This window comes from Homarus americanus, unplaced genomic scaffold (genome assembly GCF_018991925.1).
Source record: "Homarus americanus isolate GMGI-L3 unplaced genomic scaffold, GMGI_Hamer_2.0 scaffold30108, whole genome shotgun sequence".
In the NCBI taxonomy this organism is placed as follows: Eukaryota; Metazoa; Arthropoda; class Malacostraca; order Decapoda; family Nephropidae; genus Homarus; species Homarus americanus.
Window position 1 is genome coordinate 5,232,292 of NW_024748109.1, and position 16,052 is coordinate 5,248,343.

General features: G+C 39.1%; 1 protein-coding gene across 1 annotated transcript in view; it reads right to left on the reverse strand.

The window, feature by feature from the left end:
• Nucleotides 1-1,294: 1,294 nt before the first annotated feature.
• LOC121880075 (adenylate cyclase type 1-like) overlaps nt 1,295-16,052 on the reverse strand; it is a 49,080-nt gene continuing 34,322 nt past the window's right edge. The window contains exons 20-24 of the mRNA XM_042387084.1: nt 10,732-10,855; nt 8,487-8,668; nt 7,145-7,373; nt 3,674-3,798; nt 1,295-3,015 (exon numbers count right to left, since the gene is read on the reverse strand). Of these exons, the coding sequence (XP_042243018.1) occupies nt 2,086-3,015; nt 3,674-3,798; nt 7,145-7,373; nt 8,487-8,668; nt 10,732-10,855 (1,590 nt within the window). The 3' untranslated portion in view covers nt 1,295-2,085. The remainder of the gene's footprint in view (nt 3,016-3,673; nt 3,799-7,144; nt 7,374-8,486; nt 8,669-10,731; nt 10,856-16,052) is intronic.

Consider the following 16,052-nt stretch of genomic DNA (forward strand, 5'->3'; position numbering starts at 1 on the left):
AGAGTAAAGTAGATACAAAAATTCTGTACAGTTCTTCACTTACTTTAAGTGCAGTTAAGACCACTGAAACTGTAATAAAATTTACTGTTCAGTTAACCTTGGTTAATAAATGATTCTACACAACTGTTTGGCTATTTTCTTTTATGGTATAATAAATTACATAAGCATTAATATTGGAAGTTTGCTGTCAGTCATTCAAATAAGGACACTGAGATTTGCTTGCATCTCTCAGTAACAAAGTCCCAGTCAAGTCAGTCCGATTTAATTAAGATTTCACAAAATACAACACAGAGACTTTGGTTATAATGCTGGGGGAAAGGAACGTATCTAAGTGAAGAAAGTGAATGTGCTAGGGAAGGAGGCATTATTTACAGTACAGTATACAGCTATAGACTTCATACACCTGTTGATTATGATTATAATCCCTCTCACCTGTGCATTACTGTACTTTATCAATACATACAAACAATTTATATCCCCTGTGTTAATAAAGCATTCCCACAATCAATCCCAGATGAGTTATTGTGTGGTATTAAATTCCTGGAGCATTGTTTACAAACAACAGTTACAGCCAGCCCCATGCCTCTCTGTCTCGATGTTGTTGTATTGACATAACCCACAGGTTGATTATGAGAATAGAAGGAGCTGTTTATGTAATGAACTACCTTTTGTACAATATCTATGAGTTAATTTATATTTTATGTGTTATATATGATGTCTAGTGTACAATATATTAAAGCAGTTTTGGAACAGTTTATGGGTATTTTTTGGACTTTGTTACCAAATTAATTATTTCCATTTGAATCAATTGAGCTATAATGCGACTTGATAATTCACTATATCTGGTACAGTATTTAATCTGCAAATTATTGAGACTCCATTGTACCTATACTATGTATAAAGGAAATTGGAAGATTTTAAATTCATTTTACAATGCTGTACTGGTGTAATATATTGAATTATAGCAATAATATATATATATATATATATATATATATATATATATATATATATATATATATATATATATATATATATATATATATATATATATATATATATATATATATATATATATATATATATATATATATTATAATCAATAGAAAACTCTAGTCTGTACTCACCCTGAAGATGTGAATAGCGCTTTGGGAACTTCGTGTTTTCTTCTTTCCTATCAGCATATACCTAGATACAGTGATTTACTTGCATATATATATATATATATATATATATATATATATATATATATATATATATATATATATATATATATATATATATATATACAGTGGGGCCCCAACTTACGAACGCCTGCCAATACAAACGGGGTTAAACTTGAAATTTACAGACAGGGTATTTTATTTACACGATGACTTAATTTTTACTTTCATTTACTGCATTTAGATATTCTAATTCTTCTTTTGTCTTAAATTCAGTAATTTTAGATGTACATAAGGACTTAGGCTGTAATATAGTGGGATTTGAAACATTGTTCTCTAAGTAAGGTATGCAAATAGCATGTGTTCCGACTTGGGTGCAAATCCGACTTAAGAACGTCCTCAGGAATGAAACCCGTTCGTAGCCCGGGGACCCCCTGTACTAGGGTATATAAATGTGTGTGTGTGTGTGTGTTTGTGCGTGCATGTGTTTCTTCCCATCATTCAACACTATTTAATTTTTCTACATTTACATTAACATTGAAAAATTAATTTAATAATCTTTCAATTTCCTGCCCAAATGAATACTGTAACCACTTTCATCCCCTAAACTTTACCCAGGGTACATCAGTTAATTTATAACACTAAACTTCAGTTACGCCATGGAAGAAAAATAAATTTTGTCATATAAGTATGTCACATTATTAGTTGTAATGTTCATAAGTACCTTTCAGCATACTTTTTTCCCACTGTATATAGTGTTCAACATACGTACCTACTTAAAAACTTGCAAAAATACACTTGATTTTTCAGGTAGATGCACTACAATTACTTGTCTGCACTGTACTAACACTACATATGAACATTTAGCACTATGTAAGTAATTACTAATATCACATATTTCAGAAGTGCTTTTTAGTGAGTTTCATATTCTCAACCGCACTTCTCCATCGTCAGATTCGACAGTGAGTGAAGTTTGAGGCGCGTGTGCTTTACTCGGGTCCCACAGCACCTGCTGGTGAACGTCCACTTGCTTCATACTTGTGGATTGATTAGGACTATTAACACCAGAAGATCTGGAAGACCACGACGTGATGCTTTCCCTATAAGATTTGCTATTAACACTATCTCTGTCCTTAAATGCTTTTGAAGCCAAATTGTTGTCACTGGAGGGTAAGGATGAGACACTATTAGTAGTTTCTAAACTAGAGTGAGGTGATATTGATGTTTTTCTATCATCTTTTGATAACTCTGGTATCTTACTAGTAATTACATTATTATTATACTTTGAAAAACAAGACAAAGATTGCTCTTGTAGTGATTGAGTTGACAGCTTGCGACAAGTGTTATTGTGAGAGTTATCACCTTCAAATTGCCATTCATTTTCTTCTATAACTAGGGAAGGTTGATAGAATTTTGAGCTTTTCTTTTTAAGTTCTGTAATGCTTGAATCCAGACTACCACGATGTGTTGTTCCTACTGAACATAATTGTTCAGCATTGGTATCCAGAGGGTTCCCATGTTTAATTGATTTGTATACAGGAAAGGATTTGGTACTCTGAGTATCAGCCTCCTTCCCTATACTGATGTCCAGGCTGCCTCTGTGAGATGGTAAGAAGCCCTTAATGGAATTTATGCTTAGCTGACTACTTCGTCTTCTTTCACTCGTAGGACCTTGACCTCCTTTGTTGTCATCATTGTTGTTAGACCCATGAGGTGCTGCAGGTTCACAAGGGACACTCTTGGGGTCCACAAAGTAGGTGGTCATACGCCCTTTCCCTTTGACGTAAATGTCTCCTCGACACTCCACACTCCAGCCCATCTCTTGCAGGGTCTCACCTACTTGAGAGGTTACCTAAACAAGCATGTGAGTACATGAAAATATGGTAATGATAAATCATTCATGAAATTGTATTTTTCTTTATAGAACTGCATTACAGTATTGATACTCTTATATATGCATTAGAAAGTAAGTTATAGAAAGCTAAAAATCTTGAAAAAATAACAATACAGTAATTAGAATTAAACCTGGTACTAAATTATAACCAACCAATGTAAAACACTTCCGGTGTAGCCCATTTTTTTTTATTGGGCACCCTCCTACATCCTTGTGTAAGGTGAAGCGCAGAAGAGTTTACAGCGCCCAACAGGGAAACATGCTAAGTTCATGCTTGCCTTATGTCTCATGAGTTAAGGGCTTAGAAGCCTGAAGAGTCAATGGTTTATGTCTAAGCAAGTTATTGGAATCTCCAACAACTTGTCCCTGAATACGAACTCGCAACTTTCGATTTACAGCAGGTACCTACTTTGCTACTAGATGAATAGGGACCAAGGGGACTAGGAAGAGTGTCCAAACGACTTCCGCCGGCCCGGGAATCGAACCCGTGACATCTTGCTTGCGAGGCAAGAGCGGTACCGCTCTACCTACCACCAGCGCCCCTGTAGCCCAATTCTGTTCAAGTTTTCAACATGTTATAATAATTACAAGTGTGACAGCACTGCACATAACTTACATGTATCTTGCCCATCTCGCCCGTGTAGTCCATCCTGGAAGCCACGTTGACAGTGTTACCCCAGATATCATACATGGGCTTGTGAGCACCTACCACTCCTGCGATCACGGGCCCCACGTCAATACCTGCACACCAAGTACACTTTAGTATATTTAGCTCTTATCCCATACTCATCCTTCAGTTTTTCATTTTATCATTCTATTCTACTCACTTCATTGTATGTGTCTAACTCACACTAATATCAACTATTCCACTTACTCTTATGGTTTCACTACTTAAGCAAGTGATATGAAAATCCAATTCATTAACTATTATAGTGGCAACAGTGCAAAGGTGATAAAATGGCAAAAGTCAAGGCTTCAAAATTTACAACTGAAAATTTTTTTTACAGCATTTTGTACTGAAAGAATTTTAATGTGAAAGCCCTAAAATAAATCTTTAAGACACAATGAATCAGATCCTCAAGTCAAAAAAGAACATCAAATAAAATTATAAAGAAATATTTGGAGGTATGGTAAGTGTTCTTGTAAGCTCTCTATGTACAGTATACTGTACTCAGTGTACTGTATCAAGTGTACAGGATATATTATTTTCTCTATCTACCTGTTTGTTTCCATATACTGTACAGTAAATCCATCATAAAACAAAATAATAGGGACACCTTCTCGAGAGGGAAAACAAACAAAAATATGGCACTTTTTTCTTTTTCATGATTGAGTATTAGAAATAGACTGTCAAAGCTAAAGGTCCATAAGAGTCCCGGCCCTGCCTTGGTGCATCCTCGAATGCTAAGAGAGTTGTGCAACGAACTTGCCGAGCCTTTGAAGATCCTGTTTTGTCAATGCCTGGATGAACAAAAGGTCCCTAGTGAAAGGAAAGTGGCTATGTGAGTCCTATCTTCAAGAAGGGCGATCGTCACTCCACGAACAACTATAGATCGGTGAGCTTGACCAGCATAAAATGTAAAGTAGTACAGTACTTGAGAGTATTATTAGAGATGCCGCAATGGAACATCTACTACGAAACAACCTTGTAAAGGATTGCCAACACGGTTTTATGCCGGGGCGCTCTTGCTTAACACAATTGCTCAGGATAATGGATATTTGGACCCATATTCTGGAACGGGCAGGTAATATCGACAATATTTACCTAGATTTTGCCAAGGCTTTCGACAGTGTACTCCACGAAAAGCTGAAAATCAAACTGGAAGGGTACGGAATTCGGGGAAATGTCCTAGCGTGGATAGAAGACTTTCTACATGACAGCAAGCAGTGTGCGGTGATTAATGGCACGAAATCATCTTCCGTACCTGTCACAAGCGGGGTACCACAGGGCAGTGTATTGGGCCCGCTGATGTTTGTTTGTTTCATAAATGACATGCCTGACGTTGTACACTCCTCCATACAAATGTTTGTCGATGACGCCAACTTATGCCTGGAAATCAAGAACCAAGCGGACTGTGAAGAGCTCCAGAAGGACCTCTGTGGGCTCCAAGAATGGTCGAAGAAATGGCTGCTGAGAAACAATGTCACGAAGTGTAAGAGGATGCACCTGGGGCGTACCAACGGTAAGGAAGCGTATCGTATGTCCCAACGGGATGAAGAAACTGCACTATTTGAGACTGAATGTGAGAAGGACCTAGGTGTGTATGTTGACAATGAGCTGAAGTTCTCAGGCCATTGCGAGAAGAAGAAGGTAAATCAGGCAAATAAATTATTGGGTCTCATAAGAAGGTCGTTCAGATATCTAGACGGTCCGCCCCTCGTAACGATCTTCAAGAGTGAAGTGCTAGGGACTGTCAGTTGGTTGAAAATGTTCAAAGGAGGGCCACCAGACTGGTGCCTGCACTTCGGCACCTCAGCTACCCCGAGAGATTGGAGCGCCTGAACTTGCCTAGCTTATACTACAGACGGGCAAGGGGTGACCTAATTGAGGTGTATAAGCATCTCAAGGGGCACTACTCAGTCGAGTGTCCTTACTTGGAGCTGGCGGACGCTCGCCCCACAAGAGGTCACAGCTCAAGATTGAAAAAGCCGCAATTCCAGAAAACTGTGAGGGCAAACTTTTTCGGAGTGAGAGTTGTGAACTCTTGGAACAATTTACCAGAAAGTGTTGTGACGGCACCGAGTGTGAGCTCTTTCAAGACAAGACTTGACCAACACTGGAGCAGGTTCAGGTACATTCAGGAGCCGGTACATGCCCAGTACTTGCCAACAGTGCGTAACAGAGACGTGACCGATCACCCAAGCGGCTAACGAGTCGATCATTTGGTGAAGAGGATAAAAGAAAAGGAAAAGTAACAGAGACGTGACCGATCGCCCAAGCGGCTAACGAGCCGATCAGTGGTGAAGAGGATAAAAGTAAGTCAAGTAACCACAAAAACAAATTGCACAAATCATATTAAAACAAGTATCTGCTGTTATTATATAATCTGCAGTGCCTTTAGTACTGATGGGGTCCTGGGCAAGCTTCTGTCTATGGGTCTACCATGGCATCTCTGGCAATGCTATGGGAAATTCCATGACCAGGGAGGAGTTTGTAGGGTTAATATGAATGTCAGTTGGTTACAGGAGAACTCATTGCATATATAATAAAAAAAGCTCTCCAACCTTGGACCTGACTTCAACAAGTGTGTTGGCCAAGGATATGATGGGACAGGGAATATGGCGGTGCTGCTGCAAAGATCAAGGCAGATCATCCCCCTATCAAATACTTTCACTGTGCTGCTCATAAGCTGAACTTATGTGTGGTAAATACCTGCAGTCAACAAAGTATTAGAAACACAATGGATACCTTGAGGAAACTGGCAAGGTTGTCCAGCCTGTCACCAAAATGCCATTACTTCCTTAGGGACAAAGTGCAAGAGTTCTGCCCAAAGTCTAAGAGAGAAAAGTTGCATGGATGCTATTGAAGGCTTTTAAACCAAAGGCTAATGGTTTATGCCATATAATGGCCATTTTCCAGTTTGTCTTTGCAATTGACATCATGACGGTCTATCAGGATGTGCAGATTATCGCTGGTGCAGTAAAGGAAATGCAGAAAAATATGGATAACACCCACAAGCAGATTTACAGTAAGGCAGTTGACTGTACTACCAGTCTCAGTGTGTCAGTGGACACTCCAACGATCTGTGGTCGCCAGAAGAACAGTACTGCACCAGTTGCCATTCTAGAGACCTACTACAAAGTGAACATGACCATACCATTTTTGGGCCACTTAAGCCAGGAGCTTCTAAGCCACTTTAAAGACAATTCAGTGATAATCACTGAACATTAAACTGTAAGGTCGAACAGCTAAACATATTGCATCGGCCTATGCAAGCTTTTCATTACAGCAATTTTTTTTACAAAGAGCTTTTTTCAGTATGTATTGTATCATTTACATGCTAACTACATGTCAAACATAACAAATTACACCTTTACCATTTCTTGTCATACAAATTTTAAGATTTTACTCTGTCCTGTAACTTACCAACTCTTAATTTGAAATCTTGCTGTTCATCTTTATTGAAGGCTTCAAGCTTTTCGAACATTGCAGCAGCAAACTTGGTGATAGTAGACACATTATCGCGTTTGTCTCGCTCCTCGAAGTTGGAGTCATCACTGTTTCTACGGCCAGGCTGTAGACCACATGCAGCCATGTATGTGCTGCCCACCACCTTGATCTTTTCCATAGTCATAAACTGCACGTTGTAAGTCAGCTGGTGGTGAGAAGGTGGATGTTAGCGTACAAAATATTTCTGCAAACTGGTGTTTAGTGTACAGCTAAGAGCTAATGTTTGCTCGTGTCTGTGTATTTGGGTTGGGTAATAGAAATATGAGGAGAAATATTGACTTCTGCAAAGAAAACAAGATGATAATTGCAAATACTGTACATGGTTTGAAAAACACCCTTGACACATCTATACTGTACATGGGTCTCACCCCAGGACTATACAGTAGATTACATTTAAATTTAGGAAAGATTCAGAAATTCTAAACCCAAACCAAGACTTTCCAGGGGTAGATTATGGGTCAGATCACATCCCAGTGATGAGTTTAATGAGGCTAAAACTTAAAAAAAAAAAAATATGGACAAAATAAAATGGGATATACGTTATTCGTAAACTCAAAACCGGAGCAGGGATAGAATATGAAATTTAAACTGAAAATAGATTTTCAATATCACTAGAGGGTGACTTTGATAATAACAGGAATATAAATGGGTAAAGCTGAGGGTAGGAGAGCCAGGGGAAGGCAGAGACTGGGATGCATGGATGAAATTAAACACTTGGTCCCCAGAGAGATACAAAATCTTAGAGGATTGGTGAAAACCTTTCGAGAATGTTTATAGTGGAGGACTGGTCGCCAATCCTCGGATACGAGGACAGTACTCAGAGCGATTACGCGTATTTGAACAGGTGTATGTTTTGCACAAAGATTAATGTACAGCACATCAGCATATTGCAGTTAGGGTTATGTATGTTTGTGTTAATGAATTGTAAGAATACTAATGAATGATGTGTATAATTGTTAAACAGGGATAATTTGGAATCAATGGCTATTTCTATAAACATATAGGATTTCTTTTGTTTTCAAAAATTTAATCTTGTCAGTTAATTGTGGCGATCATATAAATAAAAATAATGCAACCATAAATAAATATCATAACTAACCCAACCTAATTTACTTTTGGTTTAGTAATTCTTTTTACTCTCCTTTAAACATCTGCTTCACACCTTCACACCACTGATCATCCCTCTAAGCCTCTATGGTTCTTGTATCTTTTCTTCTCGATGCCAATTTATTTTCCCTACACTGGTATTATAACTCACCATGTCAAAGTCTGAGATAATCTCATTAAGGACCCTCAGGCACATCTTGCCATCTTGATTCAGGACGTTTTCACGGTAAAATTCGCTGTAGTTAGGGATGGAAGCGAAGATGACACTCACGTGATCATAAGACTCATGATACAGTTCATCCATCTGAGTTTGTTGGTTCAAATACATATCCGCTGAGGGAGGAGAAGCAGGCAAATGAGAGAGTTAAGGTTATGGTGATGCAGTAAATACAGTACAGTAGTCCCTCGCCAACCACAGGGATTAGGTTCCCGAAAAACCCCGCGGTTAGCAAGACTAAAGGTTTATGGGAAATAGGGTTTCAGATTTCATGGCTGTGAATAACACTCGTCAAAGCCTAACTTAATATAAATTAAACAGTCATATACATTTTATAATTCATTCCCATGGAGATGACATGTTGCTATAGAATAAGAAAAATGAAGAGCATGTGCGTGTGTGTGTGTGGACTTGGTAGGTCATCAAGATATAGTGTCCCTGCTCCCTGTAGCTACATTCCCCTAGCTCTCCCCAAACCACCAATCTGTATTATTGTTATTTTTCAACTTATATTTTGGGGATGATATATGTAATTTTATTATTTTTCCCTACTCCCTTACATGCACACACACACAATCGTTCATACAAAATGTGTAAAATAAATAATAAAATAAATGATAATCATAAGGTAAAAAACATACAGAATAAGCATTTCTTACATCCACTGGAGTTACCCATGATCGTGGAAAAGGGGGGGGGGGGAGGGGGCGTGCTTCTATCTAAAATAATCATATTTTATTTATTTATTAGTATTATTTTTATTTATTCAGCATTATCTTTATTTATTCCTCACATTTACAAAGGAATACATTAGACCGCATCGGGATAAAGATGCCACACTATTCCACAAATAAAAAAATCAATGCCGTGGTTGGTGAAATAGTATAACTTCATAGTAAAAACCGTGGATTCCCGAAATACATGGATGGGTAAATCCGCATTAGGCGAGAGTCAACTGTACTGTACGTGGCAGGTGGCTGGCTGAGCAGGGCTGACATCAATATACAGTAGTATCGTACAAGAATTAGGCATTCTATAGTCCGTTCACTTGAAGCTTGCAACGTAGGCCTAGGCTCAGTTTGTAGCTAGGCAGCTGACTGGATGGTGGACAGACATTAAGAGCCACTACTGTACAGTTGTTTAGTATTTAATTTATCATATTTGTATTATTTTTTTAAGGGATAATAACATCTCAATGTTGATTTCTGATAATTTCTACAATTGGGGAAGCCATAATACGCATGTATACTGTACTGTTGCAGTATGAGATACACTGAAAAAGACCACATAACTATAATAAACATTAATAATCACTTAGCAATACAATATGCTTAATTAAAGTTAGAAGATTGAAAACTTAATTTCATATGTTATAGGGGAGAAGTGTAACGAAACTTACTACAGTAGTTAATTCTACAAGAAAATATTATTTTTTTGTTATAACTTTGAAGATATACTGTACTGTAGGTATAAACCTTTATCTACGGACATTACTAGTGAATACATTCTATTATACTCATATTATTCTGAAATAAATTTGGCCATTTTACAGCCATATAACACGAGTGTAGTAGGTTAGCAGTGATTACTTTATGTCAGCATGTCTCACTTGCTTTCAAGCAAATTTGAAGCAAGTTTTACAGCTGAATGCCAACCCACTTTTATATATAGTACTAGTGGGAAATAAACATTGTATGTGCTTACAGTATTGTAGTGGTCTGTGCTTGACACCTCAAAAGCTTTATCATCAGAATGAAAAACTACCAATACATACACTCTATATACCTGTACAGTACAGTAAATTTAATACTGTACAGGTATACTGATCTGGTACATTTAATTATACATATACAGTCCTCTGTACATGAATTATTGTTAGTGCAGTATATAAATGAATAGTAAATTTTCGGATGTAAATTCCAATAGGACCAAATTTTGTATTTAATGTTTTCTTGATGTGGTGTTTCAGGCAAAGTTGATGGAAATTATATAAACCAGGGAACACTTCTTATTTAATATTCAGGAAAATACTGAATAATTTTATGGACAAAACAGTTATTATTTAAAAGCATTCTTTACACATAACATCTGCAATGACTAATAATTCTTGAAAAATTTCTACATAATGTGGAAATAAAAGGTACGAGTATTTCATCCAGATTAGTGAATAACTGCTTACCAACATGCAAGGGAAGAATGTTCTGCAGGAGAAGTTTGTTGGCGAAGTGTGTCGTTTCTGCTTCCTTTTGCTCTGCTTCTAGCTGCTGTTTCCACTGGAAGTCTAGACGCATAATGTACTCCATCTGGGGGCACCAACAACCCTTACAAATGAATTGCACTTATCATAACCACTTATCTAGAGCCGTATTCTCCATATCGGAGTTGTGGTTAAATGACACAAGCATATATAAGGAAATAAAAATAGAGAAATACAAAGAGCAACGTCCTGATAGAAACAGACATGGGGCAGTGTTTGTGTTTACACAGTACTGTATATGATCTGATTTATATAATGACCAACTGGAGGGCCTAGGGCTGGAAATATTGCTACCCAAGACTAAACCCATCATTGTAGGTACTGTACTCTCTACCACCAACCCAAAGATAGTCTGTGAAACAATAATACAGGGTGACTTCAATATTTGTTAGGTCAAGAAGAAAATAGTATGTATAATAAATATAGACAAATCAATTCATCAACCCGGACAACAAATTCTTCGGTCACCATACATGATCACATCAAAATCAGTCAGGTAGGGGTCATTCCTGATGGCCATAGAGACCACTTTATCACCTAGTGCAGCAGGAAAAAGCTCAGGGGTAAGACTGGACAGCACAAAGTATTCAAAATACAGTTAATGAAGAATTACAATAAAAAAGAGTTCCAAAATAAACTAAGTACAAAATACCGATTGGTCACATGTGACAAATTGCATGGAGGTAAAGGAGGCCTTGTAGAAGCTCAAAACTAATTTTAATGAAGTTCTTGATGACGTAGCACAGAAGAAAAAGATAAGAATAAAAGCTAGGACTGACCCTTGGATGACCAGCGAGATATTGAAATCAGACACAGATCAACTCGCTCATAAGTTTGAACAAAATAGACATATGATGACGAGTCATACAGAGTATTTTGTAGGTTTAGAAAAAAGTAGATAAAGATGTAAAGCAAACAAAAGAAGAATATGTAAACAGTAAAACTGAAGAAAATAAGAATACCGTACAGTACCTGTAACCCCCAAAAGCTCCGGAAGCAATAAAAACCCTTGTACACAGCAACAAACCAAAATAATGTTCCAATGTAGCGTTAAACATCAATGATGAGCTCCGTCACAATGCATCAAAAGTTGCAGACCACAATTACAGGGGTGTACAGTGTGGGATCAGAGGCTTTTAAATCCCACTACAAAAAGAAAGGTATCACTCCAGATAATATTGAAATCCACGAGGTGACAGAGGACTTTGTTCTAAAGGAGTAAAATAAATTGGACCCCTACAAGGTCACAGGTATTGATATCACCCCATACAGGCTTCTGAGGGGTGGTGCCACTATTTTAAAGACACCAATAGCTCATTCAATTAGTCTCATTTTTTTTTTTATCTTTTATTTAAAATTTTACAATTTACACATACTGTACAGGTATAGACATAAATATGACACATTAATATATTTGTCCTTGAAGTATTTGGATAACTTAGTGAAGTGCTTCCCCGTTTGGAGTACTGTCACCCCATGATATGCTAGGGACTGTTAGTTGATTGAAAAAGTCCAAAAGAGGGCCACCAGACTGGTGCATGTATTATAGCACCTCAATTACCCAGAGAGATTAGAATGCCTGCAACTGCCTAGCTTATACTGTACTATAGACAGGCAAGGGGTGACCCAATTGAAGTTTATAAACATCTCAGAAGGCACCACTCAGTTGAAAATTGTGAGGGCAAATTTTTTTTAGTGAGAATTGTATATTTCTGGAACAATCTACTTGAGTGTGTTGTGACGGCACCGAGCGTGAACTCTTTCAAGATCAGACTTGACCAACACTAATACAGGTACAGATACATCCAGGAGCCATTATACATGCCCAGTACTTGCCAGAAGTGCATAACAGAGATGTGACCTAACGCCCAAGTGGCTAACGAGTCGACCAGTGGCGAAGAGGATAAATGTAAGTTTGCCAGAGTAACGCCTATCTACTGTATAAGAAAGGCAACAGGTCTGAAGGTCTGATGTAGGTAGTTACAGGCCAGTTAGCATACTGTGTATTATATCTATAATTCTAGATATTGGAATCATAATGTGTTGTCTAATGATAGACCCTGCTGCTATATGGCATCACGGAAATTGTGACCAAGCCCCAGGCTGCTGAGTCTTTCTTCCTCATTTACACACAATTGAACGGTTTCAACTGTCTCTCTTACTTTGACAACACAACATATATAACCTTTCTCACACTTGATCTGTTCTATTCTTTCTACTCTTTTACTCTCCTATGATATCAGTTGACAATAATATTAAAGCGGGACCTTCTCGGATGGGTCCCACTGGTGGGGAAGGTCGTGGATCCCAGGGCCGACCATATCATCATCAAACTACTGGGGCCTCAACTGACGTCACCGCGGTTGCTGTAGGATCGGGGTTTTTTTTTCACACTTCATTTTTCCAACATTCGCGGCCGGAGATCCAGTTTTCCTTCTGTGGAGCACCATCTATTAACCTCTTCCTTCGACCTCTTGCTACTATCTGAACTTCAACTGACCAAATCAGCTTCACCCAAACCTTTTCAAATTTCCAACTACAACCTTTATACCTCTTTCCGTTCTAAAGGAGGTGTATGGGCCTACTGCAACACACGTACACCTATAGCTCGATTCACGGATGTTGAATCTTCTCTTTGTGATGTCATCTGGCTCAAAATATCTCTACCAACTATGACTATTTTTCTTTGTTTCCCGTACTGTTCTCCCAAACGCTACCAACTATTTTACTCGATGGCCACCCCGTCGGCTAAATTGGCACTGGCACGGGTAAGAAGGCAGCCAAGAAAATGGAAGAGAGAGTTGGTGCCAGTACACACCCTTGTTTAACCCCTGTTTGGATGGGGAAGAACTCAGACTGGGTGCCGTTGCGCAGGACACTGCCGTTCATACCATCGTGGAGTTGCTCACAATGGCGATAAATTTTGGTGGGCAGTCAAAACGGCTGAGGGTCCACCAGAGGGTTTCCCTGTTGACCGAGTCGAAGGCCTTGGGTTAAGTCGATGAAGGCCATGTACAAGTCACGTCGCCTTTCTCTGCACTTTTCCTGTATCTGGTGGGCAGCAAAGTTCATGTCAGTGGTGCCACGTGATGGTCTAAAGCCACATTGAGATTCTAGGAGGAAGTTTTCCACCTCAGGAAGAAGTTTGTTTCGGAGTGCGTTGTTTGCTGTCGAGTTGTTTATAAGCACATGTTCGAGCTGCTCTCTGAAAGCATGTGCTACCGCTGGCGCTGGATCCTCCAGACGATTAGTATTAAAACCTCTTCTGGAGGCTTGCTGCCTTCGCCGTTTTGGGGCGACGTGAAGTGAGAGCTTGGCTCTGACAAGTCGATGATCAGTGTCACAGTGGTCTGAGCCACATATGGCACGGGTGACGAGGACATCTCGGCGATCTCATTCTCTGACAATGATGTAGTGAATGCGATGCCAGTGTTTGGATCGTGGGTATTGCCACAAGCCCTTGAACTTATCAGCCTGCTTTAACAAGGTAATGGTGATAGTGAGGTTGTGCGCAGCACACTTGCTGAGGAGAAATAAGCCTTTGGGATTACACTTACCTAGTCCATTTCTCCCTATGGTTCCCTCCCAAATGTTAGCATCTCTGCCAACTCTGGCATTGAAGTCGCCAAGGAGCACAACCTTGTCTTCTCTGGGGATAGAGGTTAGCACCCTGTCGAGGTTGGCGTAAAAGACCTTCTTGATGTCATCCTCTGCATCCAGTGTTGGGGCGTATGCAGTGATGAAGAAGGCATGACGTGAGTGATTCAGTGAAACTCGAAGCGTCATGAGGTGCTCGTAAATCCCAATAGGCATTTCAGTCAGCTTGTGTAGGATGCTTTGGCGGATGGCAAAGCCAACTCCATAAAGGCTTATCCTTCCAGAAGAAGGTATAGCCAGACCCCAGTACTGTGAGTTGGCCCTCATGTGGGAGCCAGGACTCGCTAATGGCTGCTATGTCGATGTTATACCTAGCCAGCTCTTTTGCCACAAGGGCAGTTCTTGGTTCAGGATGCTCATTTGTGCCAGTATCCAGTAGGATCCTGACATTACATGCAGCGACCATAAGAGGTTGTATGGTTTGTTTTTGTTTGGATTTGTGATTTTGACTGTGTTTTTGACGGCATTAGGATAACGTTATGGGTGCATCACATACACGCCACTTCACGAACATTCTCGACTCTTCCTAACCCGTGTTGCCAACCTGTGGTAAGGACTGTATTTATTTCCTGTTTATATCATGAATGGACAGTTTATAAGACTAGAATTGTTTTAAAAAGTTCCTGAATATATCCACATTGGGGGGTATACCTACCATAGCCCAAAACCTAGGGGTTAACCACAGACTGCTGTACTGCAGTAGTGATCTGCCAGCCTCAGATAATCTAAGCGCAATGTAATGCGTGTTGAATTTTAAAAAAAAGAAAAATTCAATAGATATACTATTACTGATTCGAGACCAAGTGTAAGCCAAAACAAAGGACCTTCCTGGAAATAAGGATCTGACAGTTTTGTCAGCTATAATTGGTCAAGTTGCCTTAATGTTTACCTGCACTGTCTTGGCACATAGGAAACTGTATGCTCTCATGGCCTATGTGCACTATATACTGTACAGATACAGTTGCAAAATGTGTTCCTACACCCCCTGTGGTAACCCGTGTCTCCAAACCGCACCATCGCAGTAGTAGTGTCAATATTTATGAATCAATCACGTCTATTTTTAAATGACCAATACCCATTCATTCATAAATAGTGATACTACTACTACTGTGACAGTTCCATTGGAAACATGGGTTATCACAGGGGGTGTAGGAACACATTTTGCAGCTGTACTTATATTGTCTTTATTAAGGTTACCATACGTACATATTTTCCCGGACATGCCCTTCTTTTTGGTCCTTAAATCTCCTCCCAGGAGGAGTTTTTAGATATCTTAAAACGTCTGTTGATCATGAGGGAGAGAAAAGTGTTCATTATTGGTCCTAGACTTGTCTAGTTCGCTGCACCGTTCAGGTTTTGTCCTGGACCATTACGATTTTTCCAAAGCCGCCTCCCCTGGCTCAGCCAAGGCCCTAATTTCAGTATCTTATCCAAGTCCATACTGTGCACAGTAGTGTTTCTTCAAGAGATCCTTATTTGATATTTTATTTTGATATCTCTAAACAGTATACCAAAACGAAAGTGTAAAATCACTGCAGAATTAGAAACGAAATTCAAGTGTTTTCGACGTGATGGAGAAGAGTGGG